General features: G+C 43.1%; 4 protein-coding genes across 4 annotated transcripts; 1 reads left to right on the top strand and 3 right to left on the bottom strand.

Annotated features, from left to right (window-relative positions):
* Positions 1–6,556: 6,556 nt before the first annotated feature.
* On the top strand, positions 6,557–8,186 carry MELLADRAFT_110939 (uncharacterized protein; the record flags this gene model as incomplete). Its single annotated transcript, XM_007415290.1, has 2 exons — positions 6,557–7,038; positions 7,817–8,186. The coding sequence occupies 2 exons, from the start codon at positions 6,557–6,559 to the stop codon at positions 8,184–8,186; spliced, it is 852 nt and encodes a 283-aa protein (XP_007415352.1).
* A 212-nt stretch (positions 8,187–8,398) lies between these two features.
* MELLADRAFT_67019 (uncharacterized protein) lies at positions 8,399–9,346 on the bottom strand (the record flags this gene model as incomplete). Its single annotated transcript, XM_007415165.1, has 4 exons — positions 8,399–8,428; positions 8,587–8,739; positions 8,769–9,233; positions 9,296–9,346. 4 exons carry the CDS (start codon positions 9,344–9,346, stop codon positions 8,399–8,401), a joined length of 699 nt encoding a protein of 232 aa, XP_007415227.1.
* A 7,468-nt stretch (positions 9,347–16,814) lies between these two features.
* Positions 16,815–18,783, bottom strand: MELLADRAFT_92099 (uncharacterized protein; the record flags this gene model as incomplete). Its single annotated transcript, XM_007415164.1, has 4 exons — positions 16,815–16,896; positions 16,940–17,277; positions 17,351–17,796; positions 17,862–18,783. The coding sequence occupies 4 exons, from the start codon at positions 18,781–18,783 to the stop codon at positions 16,815–16,817; spliced, it is 1,788 nt and encodes a 595-aa protein (XP_007415226.1).
* Positions 18,784–20,895: 2,112 nt separating this feature from the next.
* MELLADRAFT_67017 (uncharacterized protein) lies at positions 20,896–22,757 on the bottom strand (the record flags this gene model as incomplete). Its single annotated transcript, XM_007415163.1, has 5 exons — positions 20,896–20,939; positions 20,962–21,156; positions 21,238–22,161; positions 22,257–22,337; positions 22,403–22,757. 5 exons carry the CDS (start codon positions 22,755–22,757, stop codon positions 20,896–20,898), a joined length of 1,599 nt encoding a protein of 532 aa, XP_007415225.1.
* Between the last annotated feature and the right edge of the window lie 645 nt (positions 22,758–23,402).

Raw genomic sequence — 23,402 nt, 5'->3', positions numbered from 1 at the left:
TGGACTTACCCATGGGCGCAGTCGACACCGGCGGTTCGCTGGGTTCCTCCCAAAACGGCTCCAGTGACGCTGCCTATGTTGTCACCGCGCTCCCCAGGACTACCGGCCCCTCTTTCTGCACTGATTGTGACAACTCAAGAACAACCAATCGACAATTCGGATAGCCACAGTGACGACTCGAGTACAACGATTACAGCAAGCAAAATTTGTCTAGCAGAGGTACCTAAGTACAAAGGACCGTACGGGAAGCCAACGGAACTCTTTCACTGGCAATGGCTTACAGAGCAGTACTTTAATGTGAAAGACTTACACAATGACAAGGAGCGCTTAAAGCTCTTAGGTTCCTTATTGATCAATCAACAAGCTTCAGCCTGGTACCAATCATCTAAATCAGAACTAGAGGGTAAATCTTGGTCAGAAGTGATGGATCTTATAGTGTTAGGTACCTTGCCAGAGGACTGGGTGGCAGATGTAGAACAACAGCTACGAAAACTACAGATCAAACCTGCCGAATCCTTTGATGCCTTCATCGAAAGAGCACAAGCGCTTCATCGAACCATCTCCCGTTTCTCTCGGATCACTCAAAAGGAATTGGCTCAGTACATCTGCTGGGGGTTACCGACCATCTTCGATAGTACCGTTCGCAAAGACCGAATACTCATGGGAGACAAATTCAACATGATCACCTTTATTTCACAAGCAAAGGCGATTTGGCGAGTATTGACAGATGGTGGACAAATCAGAGAGACACGAAACCGTAGTGTAAATCCGAACCCATTTCTCAACCATCAACCTAGTGGAACTACGCCGCCTACAGTTGGTAACGGATTTCAACAATCAACTAGAACTCCAGAAGAACAGGCTGAAAGCGCATGGAGGTATAAGCAATGGATGAAACACCTAGGATTGTGTATGAGTTGTAAAAAGAAATGTAATAACCCATCTTGTACTGAAACCTCGAGCGCTTTCATCAGTGTGCCTCCACCCGATCAGTTCAACGCAGGACCACGACCTCCTCGTAACGAAATCCGACAACCACCTGGAGCGGCACCACAAAGACCAGCGGGGCGTCCAGTTTCCAACAACACACCACCGACTCGTCTCGCGGCGGTTGCTGAATTACCGGATTTGTCCACAGCAGAACTGGAACGTTACGCGGAGGCGGACAGAGTGTTAGTAGCCTGCATGGAGTAAGACAAAGGAGACAGGTGTGTGTCTTCAGGTGATAGAGAACCGTCCATCATCGTTGACCTTGTATGTAATGGAATCCCTGTTCGTGCTCTATTTGACTCAGCCTGCGAGACCAACTTAATGGACGAGCGACTACTCAAGAAGGTTCGCGTACCAAGGCGACCACTGGTGAAACCCATAACTGTGGGTTTAGCACTTGAGTCTGAGGGTCAAGTAAAGCAACTTACCCATTTTGCTTTTGCTAACGTGGATTCGAAGGAGCCATCTATTCGATTTGGGGCAACGTTCTTCAAGCTGGCGAAGCTTAACGGTGGTTATGATCTTATTTGTGGTACCCCATTCTTGAAACTACATAAAATTGATATATCCATTCATCGACGTTGTATAACTCATAGCAAAACTGGGAAGGTTATTTATGATAAGGATGAAAGAAAAATGAAAGAAAGTAATGAATTGAAAGAAAAAAGATTGAATGACTGTCCAAAGAAAGAGATGTTAGCGTGTGTGGTGGAGAATGTGAGAAAGATTGAGAGTGCAAGAAAGTTGGCTGAGAAGGAGGAGTTGATGTTTGAAGAATTTAAGGATTTATTCCCTGCTGAATTTCCCGCAGTCGCGGAAGGGGAGGATGATTTTTTGGACGTATCCGTAGGTCATCTAGTCAATACGGGTCTCCGTCTCTCATCATTCCCAAGAAGGATCCTACGGCGGACCCACGTTGGGTGTGTGATTACCGGGAACTTAATAAAGTAACTGTTAAAGACAGATCACCCTTGCCAAATCCTGACGAAGCAGTACGACTGGTAGCCACCGGAAAGGTGTTTTCGGTGGTTGACCAAATCAACAGTTTTTTTCAAACTTGTATGCGGAAAGAGGATATACCTCTGACGGCAGTAAAAACTCCATGGGGGATGTTTGAGTGGGTAGTCATGCCAATGGGATTGTGCAATGGTCCGGCAACACATCAAGCGCGGTGTGAAGAGGCTCTGGGTGATTTAATTGGCAAAATTTGTGTGGTATACATCGATGACATTGTCATTTTCTCTGACTCCATAGAGGAACACAAGTTACATCTGAGAGAAGTTCTGACCCAACTAAAACAAGCTAATCTTTACTGCTCATCAAAAAAGAGTAAACTATTTCGACGTAAAATTTCATTTTTAGGACACGAAATTAGCGAAGATGGTATTAGGGCGGATACAAAGCAGGTGGACAAAGTCACTTCCTGGAGGGCGCCTAAATCAGCAAAAGGACTCAATTCCTTCCTAGGCACTGTACAATGGCTGAAAAAATTTGTGGACGGGCTAGGTCAATATGTAGCCACACTCGCACCATTGACAAGCTCAAGGAAGAAACCTTCAGACTTTCGTTGGGGATCAGCAGAGGACACGGCATTTGAAAACATCAAGCGGTTAATTACAACCTTACCAGTTTTGAAAAAGATAGATTATGATTCAGATGATGCTATGTGGCTCTTTTCCGATGCAAGTGGTCATGGGTTAGGCGCTGCGTTATTTCAAGGAAAAGAGTGGGAAACCTCTCTCCCTATCGCGTACAAGAGCCGAACAATGACACCGGCAGAGCGTAACTACCCTGTACACGAACAGGAACTTTTGGCTGTAATAAATGCATTACAGAAATGGAAACTCTTGTTATTAGGAATGAAAATTAATGTCATGTCCGACCATCATAGCTTAGTGCATTTATTGAAGCAAAGGAACCTGAGCCGGAGACCCTTGCTGATTTCGATCTGGACTTTAAGTATTTGAAAGGGGAGCATAATTCAGTGGCGGATGCTTTATCAAGAAAAGAAGAAATAGCTGTAGTGGAGATAAAGGCTAAGATGGATGAGGAGGTTCGAAAAACTATCATACAAGGCTACAAATCCGATCCGTTCTGCATCAAGCTAGCAAACACCTTACCACTCCGCGAGGACAGTTTGAAGATTGACGAACTCATGTATCTTGACGGGCGACTGGTTATCCCTGATGTCAAATGGTTAAGACAGGATATTGTCACACGAGCCCATCAAGCGTTAGGACATCTAGGTGTAGTCAAAACTGTGGAACAACTACATAAGGAGTTCTTTTGGTTAGGCATGGGTAAAGACGTCAATACAATTGTATCCAGCTGTGACAGTTGTCAAAGAAATAAAGCGCGTACCTCACTGATATCGGGTCGACTTCAAGCAACAGAAGTTCCTTGCAAAACGTTAGAAGACATCAGTTTAGATTTTGTTGGTCCGTTCCCTAAAGTCAACGGATATGACATGGTATTATCATGTACATGTCGGTTATCGGGATTTGTCAGACTCATACCGGTGTCTCAGAAGGACTCTGCTGAGAAGACCGCCCATCGAATGTTTGTATCTTGGCTCTCGATATTTGGGGCCCCTTCGTCAATGATAGGCGACCGCGACAAGATCTGGGTTTCACGGTTCTGGCAGCATCTAAATCAACGGCTCAATATCAAGGTCAAGCTGTCTACCTCTTACCACCCACAAACGGATGGCAGGAGCGAAAGGTCAAATAAAACGCTAGGTCAGATCTTACGACACTTGACGGCCACTAGACACAGCAAATGGTTAGAATCGTTACCTGCGGTTGAGTTTGCAATCAACTCTGCTATCAATTCGGCAACTGGAACAAGTCCTTTTGAGTTCGTTTTTGGACGTCAGCCTCGCCTCTTTCCGACTAACCTAGAATCACAAATTAAGGAAAGCGACGCACATAGATGGGTTGAGAAGCGACGTGCTGATTGGGCTAATTGGAGAGATAAATTGTGGGCAAGTCGAGTTGATCAGGCCTTGCAATACAATAAGAGGAGGAAGCACGGTGACAAGTTAGAAGAAGGGGACTTAGTGTTAGTTGATAGCCAAGATCGTCAGCGGGTGGTTGGGGGACGTGGTCGTATGGTAGCAAAGTTGAGAGCTCGGTTTGATGGGCCGTATAGAATCAAATCAGTTCTGAACGATGGTCGAAATTACGAGCTTGAACTGCCTAAGGACGACAAGACCCACCCCGTTTTCCACATTTCGAAACTCAAGCAGTATAAGCTGGAAGAAGAAGTAAAGGAGCCTAGTACAGGACTAGCGTCCAAAAGTAAGTCTCCCTCCTAGTATGCACCGCCACTACCCTCTACACCGTTTTTGTCAAGCAACTCCACGGCCACTTTGTGAGCACATCCTTGGGTTGTTTCTTTTCAATCAGATAGCGGAACGAGGGGGAAGTTGCGGCATCGACAACGATCACGATTTTTTTATCTTCGGTGGTTTGGTTATGTTTTTCTTTTTGTTCTTTTCTTTTTTCTCTCTTGTCTTTCAGGACTGTTTCTATTTGTGTTCTCTCTCTTTTTTTTCTTTTCTGGGGCGAGTCATGCCATTTTTTTTCTTTTTTTTTGGGGATTCATAACTATCATGATAATCAAGACACGACAAATTCAAAGGGTCAACGCAATGGTGGAATTTTTTTTTTTCTCTTTAGTATTATTTCTTTTTACTCTTACGAAGTTTTCTTTTCTTTTTTCATGAGAACAATTTTTTTAGAGGGGGAGGGTGTAAGGGTATGCCCTTACAGGATACATGTGTACAGAGGTGTATGGGTTTAGATAGTAGTGTAGTCATCTTATTCGCCCTGACTCCAGAGAGGCTCTTCTCCTTAGGAGACTCTCCTACTCGGAGTCAGGTAAGATATCATTCTAGTTCTCTTGTTGTTTCTCTCTTATGTGTGTGTTATGGTGTGGATGCTGATGTTGAGGAGACTCTCCTACTCGGAGTCAGTTTGGAATTTATATAGAGAAGTTTTATAGGTGACTCCTCGCTGTCAAGCTGTCCCTACGAACCCAGTGAAGGTTCACTCTCTTGAACCTTACATTAACCTGATAATCCTCAGCAAAAGGAAATCCTTGTACACAAAGACTTTGAGTGACTTATACGCAAGCTTTGTGATGTTTTTATTTGGTATTGACAAAACTTGATGTCTTTGAAGCTTAATAAATTTTGTATTCAAAGGTTTTGAATAATGATTGTACATCTGAATGATTACCACTTTCGAACCAAGTTAAATCCAAAAGTAATACAAAATAAATTCGAAGTAGGCCTAATCAAAGAATCCCCTGATAAACCACCATATCTCATTTACCAAAATTACAGAAACATGTAACTTGAACCTTCTACCGACATTTTAAAAAGGTCTTCCCAATCTACTTTAACAAATCCCACTGAGATGATGAAGTCAAAAATTGTTCCAACTGAAAGGAATGGTTTCAAAACCAGAATTGATTGTTGATGGAATGGTATACAAAGATTAATCAGTTGGTTGCATCGCATAACAACTGAATTTATTGAATTCGCTCGGTCTTGTTTGTGTAATAAATTTTTCAGGTAATTTTGCTAAAATTGAAAATCAAAAGCTCATTCCTATCAGTTTGATTCTACACTTTATCAAAAATTTGCATTTCTTAATCACTAACCTATTGAAGTTACATCGATGGCACTTAAACCAAACTAAATCAAATGTGCAATACATAAATGTAGAATTGCAAAACGAGTGATGACAGTGACGACTAAAATCAGGGTCTTTAAATGATATTAGAAACGTTTTTAAGTCAGTTCGTTTTGTTTTTGTTAGATTTGATTGGATTCTAAACAGTTTCCTTCTCTTAGGATGATGAAGGATAAAACCTTGAGTCGTGGTTGGATCGTTGTGTGTTTCTTTTGCTTATTGTTGGAGTGTGCTCTTCAAATTTGTCGTTTTGTTCAATTTATTCGGACCTGCAAAAAAAGGGATCCTGAAGAATTCTGGTTGGAAGTGGTGTTAGATGAGGCTGGATTTCAAGATATGGGATTGGTGTTGGTGTGTTGAGGTTGCTGATAAGATGACATTGACGGTGTGGGGTACTTACGGTGGCCCACAAGCGCCAACTGCTCCATAACGACAAAAACAGAAAAAGCACACTTTGAGCCCCGCCCAACACCCCTCCCAGCTCATTGGGACTGCTTCTGCCCGGTTCAGACCACCACGTCAAACCGGTCACCTCCTCAGCATTTGTGTGATAACCTGTTATGGCGCAAGTGGCAGCTCGTGCCCTTCAAACTGGACACCATTTGTGAATTTGGAGATCGTGCTCATCATCATTACTTTTAGCTCAACTCTACACACGTCGTCGCGTCCATTATTGAAAATTTTGCACCATTCTACAAGCTCTGTCGCGCCTATCATCATCAACTTCTACTCAAGAGCTAACTGTACAAAACTCGTCACGCCTATCATCAATTTTTGTCTCTCAATTTTACAATAATCATCGCACTCATTGTCGATTTAACACATGTTCCCCCTCTAACAGGATTGAATTGTCAAACCGATTGCTGATGCCGCCCAGACAGCTTATAACAGAAGACTTCCGGCCACTGATTGCCGACCTAGTTGACGAGGGCCTCACCAATGCTGAAATACAAGCTGAACTATCTACTCATCACAATCTTCAATGCTCACTCAGGAGCCTCACTCGTGCACAAACGGACTGGGGCTTACAAAAACTTCCAGACGAACACACCTATGAGCTTGTCAATGATCTAATCAGCTCATACCACGGTCAAGGTATGCGGGCCAAACATCTCCTCAATATCATCAAAGAGTGTCACGGCTTCACCCTTTCACCACGTACCCTCGCACGACGCTGTCAAGTCCTCGGCCTGCACCAAAAGCACGACGACATAGATCTTGGAAAAGTTACTATGGAAGAAGTAGCTGAGTTTATTCGACAAACCAAGCGCAACCCGGATGGTAAATTAGCTGGATATCGTCGTGTACATCACATCCTCAGGAACCAGCACGATGTATTTGTCCACAGGTCAGTACAGAGTTAACTAAATGCATGCACTCCTTTGAATTTAATGATCCCATGTTTTGCGTTTGTGTAGACACATTGTTGAAACGATGGTCAAACAAATGGATGGTGATGGTGTTGCAAATCGCTTACGTGACTCTATCAATCGCCGAACCTTTTATGTACCAGGACCAAATTACGTGTGGTCCGCCGATGGTCACGATAAGCTCAAGAAATTTGGCATCACAATGTATGGATTCATCGACGCCTGGTCTCGACGTGTACTGGGTATCTTTGTTCATATCACCAATAACAATCCAGCTCACATTGGCTTTTATTTTCTCGAGACTGTCAAGAAAATTGGTGGTATACCTCAACGTACCGTGACTGACCATGGAACGGAAACAATCAACTTGGCCGCACATCAAATCGAGTTATCTGCATTGTTTGCAAATATCACCAATGAGGAAGCTGCTCTTCGACATCAATTCACTGACTCGACTCTCAACCAGAAGATTGAATGTTTGTGGTCGCAGCTCATGCGTCAGCACAACACAGCTTTGATTGAAATGATATTTACCTCCATGGAGAACGGTGAGTATAACGATGATGACCCACTTGAAAGGCAAGTCCCAATTTTAGAACAGTGAACTCCTTGTTGTACTCACTGATTTTCTCTTCGATGTAGGCTCCTGTTTTTGTATTTGTGGGTACCATTGGTCCAACGATCATTGGATCAATGGATGTATGATTACAACTCATACTCAAAGCGGCTTGATGCTCGAACCCAGCTCCCAACAAGTTGTGCCCCCAACTATTGCTACCTTGCGCCCAACTCCAACAACGGTGTCGAAGGCCTAATTCCAGCGCCTTTGGAAGATGTTGAAGAACTTCAAGCTCAACACTATCCGAACGCTGAAGAGCTTATGGTCACTTCTCCTCTATGGCTCCGCGAAATCTGCGCATTAGCCCAAGAAGAACTTCAGATTGACGCAGATAACATAGATATGGAAAATATATGGATTGTTTTTCACAAAATACTCTCTTTCCTTAGATCTTACGATCTATTCCTTCTCGGAATGCCCGAGGGAGCTCCGCGTGCGGCCACTAATCATGAGAAAGCTGTCGAAACTGTGGCAAATCGGTTTGGACTTTTGCCGCGCAACCATTGAAGGTCGCATAAGGAGGTTTGTCATAGTTCCGATTTGCAAAAAACAAATGTTTCAACCCATGTTTTGTATTTAGCATTTTTTGACAGGGAGCTCTCAAAATCAAAGCGTACAACATGTGTAGTTTGTGATACACTGGTCATGACTCATCCCCTCACAAAGTATAAAGACATTGTATGTTGTGATTGTCAGACGCCAAACAATCTTGTCATAGACTACATAACGCCAGCTGCCTCATCTGTGACCTACCTCAAATATGTTGCTTTGACTAGCCTCAAGGTAAACTTTCTAGTCATAATTAACCGGTGAAATAATAGCAGCCTGATAAGTGAGCAACATTGACCACGTGAGTCAATTGTTGGACTTTGAAAGCAGATGAGTGATGAGTCACAGCCATGCTTACCTGTATTGTGAGCTCTTCGGTGTCAGCATCCCAGTTTTGAATGTATCCTGAGATGAAAGTATTAACTCTCCGCTCATTAAAATCATCCACATTCAACATAGCGAGGCCTGGTTCACCTCGATAATAGATTAAGCTATCAATATGTTTGTTTAACTGGATGTGACAATACAAGCACATATCACATTTGTTAGTTCAGAAACAATCAAAGAGTCATAAGGCGGCTCAACTGATTGGAACCATGAATTGTGTTCAACCATCAACACGACAACTTCGGGCCCAAAGTCTAATGCAACCTCAACTTCTGCATAGATGGGCTTGCCATGAGCTGACAAGCTAACTGAGTCGACTAGGTGCGGAATGAATTGACCGTAGGACACAGGGCTCGGCCCTAAGCAAGTCATGCCATTAATTGAGCTAACTTCTAATATCATCTTCCTGATGCCAGCATCATGTGAGAGACGTCCGTGTGCGTGGTACAGGTGATTTGGTTGTACCGCTGGGCCACTTTCTGTTCTATATATCAAAACCACTGGCATCACATGTGGTGTGTTTGAATCTACTCCACTCAACATGCAGTGAGCTTGGAAGGGAGTAGTCCCGGCAGGAAGCACCTGTTGGAGTTCCCATTGCACCTCTGCAGCAGGCATCTGGAGAGAAAACCAATATTAGGCAGTGAAGATGATTAGAAAGGCTGTATGAAGTTGCTTACCTCACGTCCTACGACAAAGACCCCGGTGGCTGTAGGAGGATTTTCAAGCATTTGAGGCAGAAATTGATTTAATATGTGAAAGTTTAATGTTATGAAGGCACAAAAACGTTTATCTGACGGTTTGGAAACCAAAGATAGAACCATTGACAACCATGAGCTTTATAAGATAACTTGATGAACACTCCTCAAACGAAGGGTTTGATTCTTTGAACCAGACCCTCAAATGCCTTATTAATAACATCCGAATTGCACAGGTTGCAGGGTCAACAATGATGATGAGGATGCATCTGCTTGTACCCTGTCCCGCAAGGTTTCAAGCAAGTTCTGTCCCATCTGTCATATGTCCTGGAAATATATTATGAATTATCCAATTCGAAGTCAGACAGATGTTGTACTGGGCAAAATTGGAGACTATTTTGTCCTTTAGCTTATATTGTAAGTGGTTGGTTTTCCTTGATTGACACCACCAGTGATTGACACGCACGGGGTGATTGAAAGACACAAGACAATTGGTTTATGGTTGTGGCCCACTGCCTGTTAACAAACAGGCATTGATTGAAAGGAAGGAATGCAATTGGTTTATTGCTATAGCACACTGCTTTACAACAAACATCAATTGGAGTTAATTGAATGGAATACAATTGGTTTATTCTTATGGCGCACTGCCTGTGAACAAACGGCAATTGGTTTATTACTGTAGCACACTGCTTTACAGCAAACATCAATTGGAGATTGAATGGAATGCAATTGGTTTATTCTTATGGCACACTGCCTGTGAACAAACGGCAATTGATTTTGCAGTAAAAATTATTAGTATGAAGATCAAATGATATGAAAGAGATGGTGGATGGGAAACTTGCCTGTGCCTGTCTTTGCCACTATGGTATTTATAGTGGCAATGACAGGCACAGTGCTTGCTTATCAGTATCTTTACTTATCATTAAATTATAAAAGTAGGATGTAATCAAAAGAAAGCGTCACTTCTGATCAAAAGACAGTGATTCTTTTGATCAAAAGCACAGATTAAATGCAAATTGTAAATCATTAAAAACATTACTCTTCATTCCAATGATTTACAGATTTGAGAAATGTAAAGCATTTCTCAAAGTTTTTGCGCTTCAAACCTTTCAAGTTAATTTAAGTGATTTAACCCATTTTCTATCAACACAATCCCATATTACTCACTTGAAAGGCTTTATGCCCGTGAATGAATGCTATTGGCCTGAACCCTATTGCTTTTGTAGATCTTCGCAGTGTATCTTCATTTGTGCGAGGTCTGTATAAAGCGTCACATCTAAGTAAAACTTCAAGCTTATCGTAAAATTCGACAGAAACTTCATGTCGAATTGTATGATAATATTTTAATTTCCAAGATGAGTATAAATGTTGGCTACAAGTAATCAACATCATAATCCAATGAGAAGATGAATATTAAGACTCTCAAAAAGAATCACTCATTAGATGCGATGAGAGAAGTATTCGATTTATTCATGTTGGCTCACTGCCTTCGAACAAAAAGAATACCTCAAAAGATGCGATGAGAAATAGAGAATATTCAATTTATTCATGTTGGCTCACTGCCTTCAAACAAAAAGAATCACTCATTAGATGCGATGAGAGAAGTATTCAATTTATTCATGTTGGCTCACTGCCTTCGAACAAAAAGAATACCTCAAAAGATGCAATGAGAAATAGAGAATATTCAATTTATTCATGTTGGCTCACTGCCTTCAAACAAAAAGAATCACTCATTAGATGCGATGAGAGATAGAAAGTATTCAATTTATTCATGTTGGCTCACTGCCTTCGAACAAAAAGAATACCTCAAAAGATGCGATGAGAAATAGAGAATATTCAATTTATTCATGTTGGCTCACTGCCTTCAAACAAAAAGAATCGCTCATTAGATGCGATGAGAGATAGAAAGTATTCAATTTATTCATGTTGGCTCACTGCCTTCAAACAAAAGGAATGACACCACAAGTGGGGACGATTGAAAGGGACAACTTCTTCAGAACAGTATTTATATACCAAAAATTGAATCAGCCCAGGCTCAAAGAGCCTGGAGCGATCAGAAGTATGATGCTATTACTTTTGACTGAAAGACAGCGAAAGCAAGGTCTGCATTTTAGATTCAGGGTATCACATTTGCTTTTAGTTAAGACCTTTCCGGCACGCGATTGCAAGCACAAGCTTTAGATAGCTAAAGGGCTTTTCTATCATTCAAATTAATGCAAATCAGCCCCAGAATGACTCGCCAAAAGGAAATTCAGAAACCATAACGCAAAACGTACCTTGCATTCGCTTTTGATCCCAGTGATCAAAGCATGTGCATCCATCGCATTTGGACATGCAATGGATGGTGAGAAAGAGGTCGTTAAAAACTCCACAAACTCGTGACCAAGGTGAGATTGAATCAAGTCAAGCTTCTGAAGATCAATGTACAGTATGATTCGGCATCGCTCCAATCCATCAATCCCTAATATGGAAAACAAGTAGTTGTTATTATTAATCAAAATGAGAAAAGGAAATAACAAGTAGTTGAAAAGTCCTCATGGCTTTTCTCAAAGCGTTCAATAAAAGGTAAAGTCAAAGTAAAATAGACAAAGCTTTACAATACGCCCTATTTGAACTAATCAAATCAGACTTTATGAAGCACTGCAATCACGCGTTGTCTTGTAGCAAACATATTTGTAACCAGATGAGATAATACTGGGCGGAATGCTTTGCACTTTGACAGACAAACAATTGAACAAGCAAACTTGCCAAGAAAAGTCGCATTGAGGGGCATCTGATTACGAAGACAATGGCTATGAGAGATCCCGAGCAGTGGTTGCAAATACGCTGTTTGAAATGCCTGAATCAAACTTCTGTTTACAGATTCAACTTGTTTCTCACCGCCTTATCCAAAACAAACACCTATCTCACAGTCAATTTACCATGCTCACAACTTTTGTGAGCTGAGTAGTTCAGCTCACTCTTTGGTCCTTTCAATGTCAGTCGGCCTAGGTTGTGTGGTGGTTCAGATTGATTGATCAGTGCGAGTCATGAATGGACTTTGATTGGCAGCAATACATGTTCAAGTGACATAAGATGTTCCCAATCTCGTCAAAACAGGCTCTGATCACTAGGAAGAAACACAGAAGAAAAACTATATACAACTATGAACATAATATGTACAATTACATGGGTGCACTTCAAAAACAAGAGTATCTTGTCAAAAGAAGGTGCTGACTGGCGGAGGGGCTACAGGAGGAGCCGGTTGTGTCAAACTGGCCAAGAAAGTTGCGTGCAACACACAAACCGGACCGCGGGGAAAAACGGCCTACGGTACGGCGCGGTACGGTCTAGACACCGTAGACTGCGGTCCGGCCCGCTACGGTCAAACCGTACCGTAGTCTGGGAATACCCGGATAGTAAGGGGGTGTAGCCGTACCGCTGTATCCGTCTTCTGGAGTTATCACCACCGTAGTTCGGAGTGAAGTACGATCACTACGGTTTCTTCAGCCTCAAGTTCCAGAATCCCGATATGGTAAGATTTCGACGATTTGGTCCTCATTCATCCCAATCAAGATCCTTAACAGCAAGGGATAGATTCAAAAGACAAGCAAGGGATGTTTTAATTTGGGTTCGTTCGTTTCTTTTTTGTCATTTTTCTTTTCTCTTCCCACTTTTCTCCATCGTTTCCCTTCCTTCACAGTTTCTTTTTAACTTTTATCCTTTACCTTCAATAATTCTTCTTTGAGTTTGACGCTGAACCATGTCATCTTTATTATCTGCTCCCAAAACTCAGAGTTCAAATTCCCAAGCCTCCCAATCTCAGTCTTGTTCTCGTCGCTCTAGTCGTGTTAGCCCTCTTCGCCGTGATTCTACTTTTGTCCCAACTTCGGCCGACTCTCGTAGGTCGTTATATGCACCCGATGAAGAAGACAAAAGCGGTGCCGACAAAGACCCAGAGGATGATCCAGAAGAGGATGCAATCATGGACTCTGGAGCTGGAGAACCTCAAACCCCAACACGACCTACTGCTCTTGCCCCTCGACCTAAGAAGCGAACCGCCGAATCCCAAGTCGAACCTCAGCAATCCAAAAAGCCTCGAAAGATTGCTGCCAAAGGCAAAGGCAAAGGTACTCGGTCAACAGTAACTGTAAGTACCTTTGCCTAGATCAATGTTTTATTTCCTGTTAATTTCACATATTCCTCCGTTCTCCGTTCTTTCTCAGGACTTTACTGTCCCTAAAGAGATTGATGTTGATCAAGTAAGCCCCACGGCGCCTCCTGCAAAGGCCTTCCAAGCTCAATCCAAAAGAGTTATGCATCTTTTGTCGTATTACAAACCCATTCCGGTCCAGCTCAAACAAGATGTAAGCTTGTTTCGATACTTATAATTACCTCAGTTTGATTTGAACTGACCAACATTTTTATAACAGCCAATCGGTGTATTACGCGGATACGAGTGCAGGTTTTGTCCTGAGACATGTGCTCAGGGTATTGATGGGAACAGCAACCTATATGGCCATCGAGACGGCGACAAAAATCGGGCTCCATGTCTGGGACGAAGCAAAGCGATGAAGGAGAAAGATCATGGTCTTCCTCCTACATACCAAGAACGAAACAAGACCAGTGCAACCGAATCATCATCGGCTGAATTGATGAAAAGCTTTGTCAACCGACCACCGTTCGATATTGATATCCTCAATGTCTTATTAGTCATCTGGCTATTAAGACATGCCCTCCCATGGGTTCGATTTCAAGACCCGACTCTCAGGGCAGCTTTCCATCTCACCCATCCCAAGGCCGACATCAGGAGCCCAACTTGGGCAGCCTCTACCGCGAAAGAGTTGTATAGCTCTTTATATGAGCAGCTAATCAGCAACATCAAGGTTTGATAGGTTTCATCTTCGATTTCATGACATCATCTGGTATCTAATTGTACCTTTTGTCCCTTCATTTGTTTCGCTGCAGGATAACCAAAGTAAGATATGTCTTGTACATGACGGATGGACAACTAAAGGGAACCGACTTTCTTTCATTGGGGTCACCGCCACTTGGATTGATTCAAACTGGAAGTACCAAACGAGCCATCTCACTTTGAAGTTGGCAACTTGGCACCACTGTGGCGCTCTTCTTGCCAGACCAGTTGGTAAGTTTCTGATTAAACATGGACTTCACAAGAAGGTATGTCTTGTTTGTCACCTTTTTCCATACTTTTGCATTTTCTGAACAATCATAACATCTTTCTCATTAATGCTCTCCTCTAGGTATTGGCACAAACCACGGATTCAGGCTCCAACAACAATACTATGGCCGAAGAACTCGAGAAGATGTTCAAGAACACCGACGATTCCGTTTACTGGGATTCCGCATCGAATCATGTCCGTTGCTACTGTCATAAGCTCGCACTTGTGGTAAAACATGGCCTCAAGACGATGAACATCTCAGTAGGTCATGTGAAGCCCACAACTCGACCAGGAGCAACAATCCCAGTTCCCACTATTGTCCTCAATACTGGTGACGATGACATTGATGTACCCTCATCATCTGATGAGGATGATGCAGGTTTAACACCAACAAATGGCGATCCCGATGGTGAAGATGACGATTCAGCACCACAGGAACCAGTCGACACGACCGAGCTGGTTAAACGGGCTCTACTGAAGGTGATTATCTCATCACACTACTGTCTTAACCTGAACAGTATAAGAAACTAAATTTATCTTCTAATTTCCAGTGCGACAAGGTCGTATCATTGATCTGTTCAAGTTCATCACGTCGACAGTGGTTCAACACACGCGCCAAAGCTCAAGGTCTCAAGAGCATCATTCACGGATGGGGTGTCCGGTGGAATGCCAAGGCCGATAGCCGAAGGCGTGCAGCGGCTGGACATGAGGTTAGTTACACTCTCGACATCTGTCTACTTTTGGAAGTTACTCTTACACTTCTGTTCTTATAGATTATAAACGGGATGCTACACACCGATTCCAAAACCAATTGATTCTTCCGAGGATTGACCATCTCCGAGGAAGAGTGGAATGCAGTGCGTGACGTAAACAATGTCCTTGAGGTGAGTTATTTTGGTCTTTGTCCCAGTGAACCATTTTGATTGACCTTCACTTCAAACAGGTGTTCGAGCGTGCCACGAAACGGATGGAAGGAGACTTTGCATCCGGATGCAAAGTCCTTTCTGAATATCGCAAGGTTCAGAGTGAGTTGCAGGTACTCAAGAAGGACAGCACATACCCCAGCCTCGATGTCATGATCACCGAGATGCTCAAGCACCTCCAACATTACGCCGAGGAGGCTGCCAAAAGCCAGGTTGTCCAGATCGCGACCATTCTCAACCCACGACATTGGTTGAATTATATCAAGAAGTTTTACTCCAACGTTGAAGTTCAAGCGGAAAGCTCGTTGGAGTATATGTTTTCTGCTTACTCTGACAGTATGCCCAAACCTCGAGCTGTTTCAGTGGAAGTTATTTCGAACCCAGCGGATGTTAGTGAAGATGAAGAAGACAACTTGTTTCCAGCTGCACCGGCAAATGAGGCTCCTCTGGACTACCAACTCGAGCTGAAGCGCTATTTGGAGGGTGCCCATCCCATTGGCAAAGGTACCAGTCCTCTTGACTGGTGGGCAGTAAGTACTGCTTTCCCTTTTATTTTTGTCATTTTCTTTACTCTTTACTGATATCAAGGTGAGGTGATCTAGGCAAACGAGAAGAACTTCCCAGTCTTGGCCACCATGGCTCGGGATTACCTGGCCCTCCCTGCCACTTCGTGCGCGGTGGAGCGCATGTTCTCTTCGGCGGCCGACATCGCCATCTCAAGTCGAGGCTCAATGAAGCCTTCAGCTGTCTCACAGGCTGTCGCTTGCCGAGAGTGGTTGAAGAATAAGCAAGTGCCTGCAGGTAAATTTCAAGATGCAGTCACATACCTCTTAGATCATGAGTTGCGCGAGGGAAAGAAGAAGATAAGGAGGTTTGAGTTATACGAGTTATACTATGTTTCTTTCTTTCTTAAACATCCTTCTATTATAATGTCTTTTCTTTCTTTACTATCATTAATATTCTTTCTCTCCATGTTTGGTATAAACTTTTTACTTTGTAACCACAACTATTTTACATGAATTTGTCCTATTTCTACTCCACAATAAAAAAAATTGTTTTTCTCTTTTTTTGACCGTAGCTGCCCGTAGACTACGGCTACTACGGTGGCTACGGCGCGGTCCACTACGGCCCAACCTCACCGTAGTTACGGGTTGGGTCTAATAATAGTATTGACTTCACTACGTCAACGGTGAGGTTTACAGAATAAACCTCACCGTACCGCCGTCGTGACCGTAGTACACTTCGCTACGGGACGGTTTGTGTGTTGTTGCGTGATCAACTAGCCCTGCAGTTAGGCGCTGGCTTGGATTTTGAAGAGACTGTTGCGCATGACACCATACAAGATCTTTTGATGGCTGCGGTATTGGGATAGTCACGAGGGGTGGAAGCTTAAGGAGTTTGCATCCAATCTGACATCTATGTTGGACAATCATCAATGCAATAGCCGAAGGTTGGCCGTTTTGTGGGCCCCATACATGCCTGAATCCATAGCGAATGACTCAGTGTGATAAACTACGACACAATTGAGTTGATAGACGTACGTGGGGTTCATGTCCAAAATTCGGGGGTTGGTGACCACGGAGCCAGAACCACGTAAGCCAGTGACAAACCGATGACCTTCACTATGCTGATATGTCCAATGAATAAATGCATCCATAAGGTAGTCCATTTCAGAAGGCTTTGCGATTTGTGGAAAGCCAAAGAAATCTAAAGAACCGTAGCTTTTCAATGGGAGGTCTAACTTTTCTTCTGCGTGCATAACCTTGGTTGGGCCTTCGACTCCGGTTTCAGTATTGATTCCAGTGTTGTGATTGTGATCTGGGTTGACATTGTTGTCCTCTTCGGGCATTTGTGAGCTGATGATGACATGCTCGACAAGCTGTGAGGAGGAACAAAATAAGTCAGTTTGAAGCAAGTAGGAGGCGTTCATGTTCAGAGAAGAGGTCACTTACACGCAGTTTGCTGAGTACCTGCCAAAAGTCAACATGGTCAGAAAGTCCGGGTATGTTTTGTCCATATACCACAAACTCCCGTAGTAGAATGGCCACTGCAGCATAGAGACGCGATGTGGTGATAGGTGCAACCAGGGGTAAAAGAAAGCGATTTTTGAGCGGGATTTTGCTGATGAGCACAATTGGACCGCTGGGTTGCCAAATATCAATCGACTGGACTGTGTGAGTGCGTCCAGTTTGAGGTGCTCCTGAGTTGTGCCAACGAAAAGCCACAAAGTCTGATTCAACTGTGTTACCGTCCACTTGGAGCAGCCACTGCAGACCAGCTTGCCAAGAAATCCCGCGTTTGCTGTGGAGAAGGTAAGGCTCGCGAGATGCACCAAAGCGTTCGATTCCTTGTTCAACTTTGTCGTCATTGATATGGAGAAGTGGTTGTGTCCAGCGAGCTGAAGAATAAGAGACAAATAAACATCAATAAAAAGCAACAATCATACATAGACAGATCACGTACCGCCGTAACCTAGATGTGTCTTCGTAGCCGCTGAATTAGGTAGGATCTGAGCTTCAGGGGACTCAAGCTCAGCAGCTTTAGTCAAGGCTTGGCTGTGTTCGTATCGAGTGTGATCGTAGATGAGATCAATTGAGCTTTTATTAGTAAACCACCACATCAGGTTTTCAGCTGTGACGGTAGCTTCGGTACTGCCTAAAGAAGTGAATGAAAAACCGGCTGGGTCCAGAGTTGTGAGAATGTTGTTTGGAATAAAGACTCGATGGAAGTGTGACCAAAGGTCTTGACGCAATGTGTTGTAAGCATTAGGATCTAATAAATTGATTGTTCGAGACACAGGAAGGGGTTTTGCTTTTGCCCACTTAGGAGCTTGGTATATTTCAAAACCACATACAAAAGTAATAATAGGGTTTGTTGAATCGAAGGTGGGTGTGTCTGGGTTTGGCCGAGCCCGTTGCCGAGTAGTTGTTGCTACGCCTCCTCGTGGACGCTTTACCTTGCTGGCTGCACCACCTGCAATGGTACGATTGCGGATTTCTTTAGCGAGGGCAAGTGGGTCAAATGGAGGCGAAATTGCCAACGTTGAACTCATGGTAGAGTGAGGGGGTTGAAGAGAATTGTTGTGTGCAGCCACGCTGGCTGCTGCGTGTTTATAAGCTCGCACATCAAAGTTAGAAGCTGGTTGAGTGACATTATTTGTGGGTTGCGGTGCTTGGTAGGCAGAAGTAGAAGTGGTGGTCGCGAGAAGTTGAGGGTGATGTTGGTAATTGAACTGGTTCGTCATTGGAGAGGGGATTTCGGAACTATTAGGAGGGTCAGGAGGTGATGCTGAACCGGGGGCTAGTCGTATCTTGAGGCAGGGGCTGCAGAAGTCACGAAAAGTGGCAGGGCGTTGACGGCATGCAGAGCAAATTGGTGAGTTCATGTTTATGTTGTTGGTGTTCAAGATGGTCTATATAAAAATTGAAAAAAGTATGTAAGTGGAAGAAGAAAAAAAGAGACAGGAGTAACTGGAAGGATGTGGGATGAAGTTTATTCTGTAACTGCGGAACCCGGAGAGATTATAAAGGCCCGTGTTCTTCAGCCATGGCATATTGGACTGATTCAGAGGGACCTTGTTATGGCGCAGTTGGCAGGTCATGGCAAGGCATATAGTTGTTTAGCTCCGCAAAGCTTGCAGGTGGCCTTGTTTAGCAATTAGGAGGACGGTCTGAACCGGGCAGGAGCAGTCCTAATGAGCTGGGCGGGGTGTTTGGCGGGGCTCGAAGTGTAATTTTTTTACTTTTGTCGTTATGGCGCAGTTGGCGCTTGTGGGCCACCGTAGGTACTGGTCTTAGGTGAAACCAAGTGGATGGCTTCAGCAGGCCAAATTCCAATGGCTCTTGTCACGCCCGCGTGTGAAATTTGGTTGGCTTCAGGTCGGGGCCAGCCCGTGGCTCACGTCACGGTGGCGCGAGCCAGGCTCACGTCAGTGATTTTCCCGCAGTGTACACTATGACTGCTTAGTCAGACTTTGCTCATCAGTGTAAATCACTTCAGAAACAATTCTGATCAAGGTTCAACCTGAAGCCTATTTCCTTTTTGATTTCAATGTAGAGATACAAAAGTACGCACATTGCTTTTGCAGCATTCATTCAAAAGAGTGTAATTTTTTTTTGACAAAAAACAACAAAAAAAGACAATTGCTACAAGTGGAAAGAGTGTAAATTTTTTTGAGAAAAAAAAAGAAAAAAGAGAATTGCTTTTGAAGCTTACAAGTCAAAGGAATGTAAATTTTGAAATGAAAACAAATGTTCTTTTCAACCCATTATGGGTGTAAAACCACCCTTCTCGATATGCCTACTTACACGAATTGCAAATTGAGAACCAGTGACCAATTTACTGGCCGTACCAAAAGAGATCCCTTTTCCTACAAGAAATGCTGGAGTAAGGGTCTTGTCTTCATAAAATGAGCTCCAGTGATCTATGCCCAGATATTGGAGCACATTCCTTGTTTCTTCATCATCTGGTGGAACCAGCGCACAACTGAGGTAATCTTCGAATTTACCACAGTACTTGACCTGATACATCCTGTCATCACTCATTGATACACCTGAGCTCTCTACCGAGTTGATCACTTCTGAGGTGGATGCAGTTAGTGTGGATTGGTTGTTGACCAAGGGTTTGATCCCATGGAGGTAAGTCCTGAACATCGGACCTTTTGGTGGAGTGTGGATATCAACTTCCTTCAAACCAGACTTCATCTGGACGATCTAAAAAGCATCCGAGTTTGTAAGTTAGTCAGGTAAACAACGTCCAAGAGTAGAGATCAACCAGCTTACCCACACTTGAGCCCATTCACGAGCTCTTGGTGGAGTTAATCGGAACCAAAAACCTGGCTTGGCTGGATCATAGTACCAAGCATGATCAGGTGAACCACCCTTGCTAGCGGAATATTGTGTAATAAGTAAATTGATGGTTTCAGAAAGAAGGCGTTTTGATTCCAAGTCAGGTGCATTAACGTGTGCATCTCCTACACCTCCGGATTGGTGATTGTTGTCATTTTCTCCAAGGAATTCCAGAATTGAGTTGCCTTGACTAGCTGTTTCAATTTCTTGTTGAACAAACGAACCCGGATTTTCCATCTTTAAGAAGAGGGACGGCCATTGATTGTCGCTCAGAAGACGAGCAGCTTTGAGAAAGTTTTCAAACGCAGTCTCATTATCAATATTGTATTGTTTGATCATTCGACTTTCAGTTCGGTTCATGCCATACCAGGTGAATTGTTGGCTTGGAAACTGCTGTCAATACCGATTCAAGTTGGGAAGCATCTTGTCCCAAATCGGTTCAGATAATTCTTTGAGCTGTTTAGGGGAAATTTTGGCGGAGTCAATCAAGAATGAAAAGCTTTCATTTGCCTCGGTATTTGGCTTGGCTCCTTTTTTCCAAGCTGCGGTTGCCGGTGCTGTTTTCTTCTTGGACTGGCTTGGCGTATTTGGTTTGGGTTTGCGAGTCCAAATCTCGTACGAAGTGAATACGCGCATTTTCGTAGACTTCCTTACAGCACTTGCTTCCAAAGGAGCAGCTGGTAGATCTGATTGGCTTGATGGTATGTAAGGCACACTTTTGTTTTGCTTTTTGTTTCTAGAATCCTGCTCGTCTGATGAAGAAGATTTGGTCGATTTGTCCGATGAAGAAGATTTGGTCGATTCGTCCGATGAAGAAGATTTGGTCGATTTTTCCACTGGCTTGCTTCTTTGAGACGATCTCAAGGTTCGAGCTGGTGCTGGTTTGATTACATTCTTCTTCTTTTTCCCCACTGTTTGAAATTTAAATAGATAATCATTTAGTTTTCTACTTGCTCAAGAGGAGAGGATTTAAGTAAAAAAAGAAGACTCACCAGCCTTGGGTATCTCAGTTTCTTTCACAACATCAGTTTGTTTGGCATGCACCTGATTCTGATGTTGTGTCTTTTCAACTTTGACTTGCTTGTGCTCTGATTCTACTAAGTTCTTCGCTTTTTGTTTTGGTTTTTTGACAATCTTTGCAGCTGGTTCTCGAGATGGAAAGATGACCGATTCAGCCTCTTGAGGCACTTTTCTGTGATCGTTTTGATAGTGATGAATCTTGATGTTGTTGGATTTGTTGGCTTGATAGTTCACACAGGGATCCATTGAGGAATGATAATCGAGATCATCTGGACATAGCCTCTTCAAGGCAAAATCTTGTGCGTATAGGATTGATCGAGTCTCAGGAGAGGGAGAACGATATTGAGTCTCAGGAGAGGGATTACAATTTTCAAACGGATGTCTTGATTTATTGATCGGATTGGACAACCTTGACAATGTATCTTCATTAAGATTCTTTTTGATTTGAGAAGTTACTGAACTGACTTCAGGTTTGATTTCTAGATGAGATTTTGAAGAAGGAATCGGATTGGAATCAGGATTGGGATTGGTCTTTGACTTTTTCTTCTTTTTTGAGTGAGATTTGGAAGAAGGAATCGGATTGGAATTGGGATTGGGATTGGTCTTTTTCTTCTTTTTTGAGTGAGAATTCGAAGAGACTTGAAGAGGATCGGATTCAGGATCGGTCTTTTTCTTCTTTTTTGAGTGAGAATTCGAAGAGACTTGAAGAGGATCGGGATTGTTCTTCGCCTTTTTCTTCTTTTTTGAGTGAGAATTCGAAGAGACTTGAAGAGGATCGGGATTGTTCTTTGCCTTTTTCTTCTTTTTTGAGTGATAATTCGAAGAGACTTGAAGAGGATCAACTGGCAGTTCGTTGTGAGCTTCAGGGACTTTGACATTGTTTCCTTGAGATTGAGCTTAAAGACCAAAAAAAGTAACACATGAAGGTTTGTGAGTTATTCAGTAAAATTTAGATAAACTTGAAGGGAAAGGGGGAATGTACAATGCTTACCTGGATGGCCAATCGCTTTTGGTTCTTGGAACAAGAACGGGTTTGGAAACGTGAACGGTTCCGGAAGAAGTTCACTCGATTCTGCCAAAGAAATTCATGGATCAGTGATAATCCACTATTTTTGAGACCATATGATCTCGACTCACCAGGAGAATACTTTGGGGTTTCAATAAGTGGCTTCTTATCCCGCGGTTCGATGGCCATCTGAAAGGGTGTTGTCTTCGGTTTGGGCTCACTAATTATGATCTCGATGTCTGATGAGTCAGAATCAGCATCGCTAGCAGAGTCTGATTGATCTTCCGATTCAAAGCTGGAGTGAGAGTCGGATTTGGAGTCCGAGTGAGAGGATCGATCAGGTGATATGTAACCCGGGTGGAAGTCAAATCCCGCCTGTTGAGGGGGGATGTTGTAGTCCAAGGGTAATCTCATGAGCTGATCGGTAGTGTTGCTTGGTTCGATAGGTGAGAATTGAGCTGGTGGCAATTGTTTGGTTGGATCCATTGCGATAAGACAAGTGGGTCGATGAAAGTTGAGTGAGAGAAAATGAGAGCGATTGAAGGTTTTTTGAGTGTTGCTGGATGTTATTGAAAGTTATTGAAGGTTATAGGGGGTTTTGATAAAAGGTAAAGAGGATGAAGAGGGTGGATCGAAGGTGGTAAAGAGGGTAAAGACGGTAAAGAGGGTTGCTGGCTGTTGTCGGTCAATCAGGTAGCCGGGTGTTTTTATTTTTATTTTTATTTTTTTTGTTTGAAACTGACGGTTCAGTACCCGAGATTCAATACTCGAGATTGGTTACCCGACAATTGCACCCGGGTGAAGTGACCAGGTGACACTGATCCAACCAGATCAACTTACTCAAACACAACCAGTGCGCTGAGAGTTCCGGAAAAGCCTCAAGTGAGTCATACTGCCATATACTGGCGTATGTTAATGAAAAAAAAAGAATTTTTTTTTTAAAAAATATTTAACATAGGTCTGAAAAACATACGAAAAATATCAAGCTTTAAGGGAATAGCTGTATTGAGTGCTGGCATTATTGCAACTCTCAAACTCCTTTCAAACTGGTCAAATTCTGCTTAGGTTATTACTTTTTTGTAATTTTAGAAAACATAGGTGTAGTTCTATCAGGAAGGTCACAAGCTTGGA

This window comes from Melampsora larici-populina, assembly GCF_000204055.1.
Source record: "Melampsora larici-populina 98AG31 unplaced genomic scaffold MELLAscaffold_49, whole genome shotgun sequence".
Taxonomy (NCBI): domain Eukaryota; kingdom Fungi; phylum Basidiomycota; class Pucciniomycetes; order Pucciniales; family Melampsoraceae; genus Melampsora; species Melampsora laricis-populina.
The sequence above is the reverse complement of the archived record's forward strand: the minus strand, read 5'-3'. Positions and strand labels throughout refer to the sequence as shown.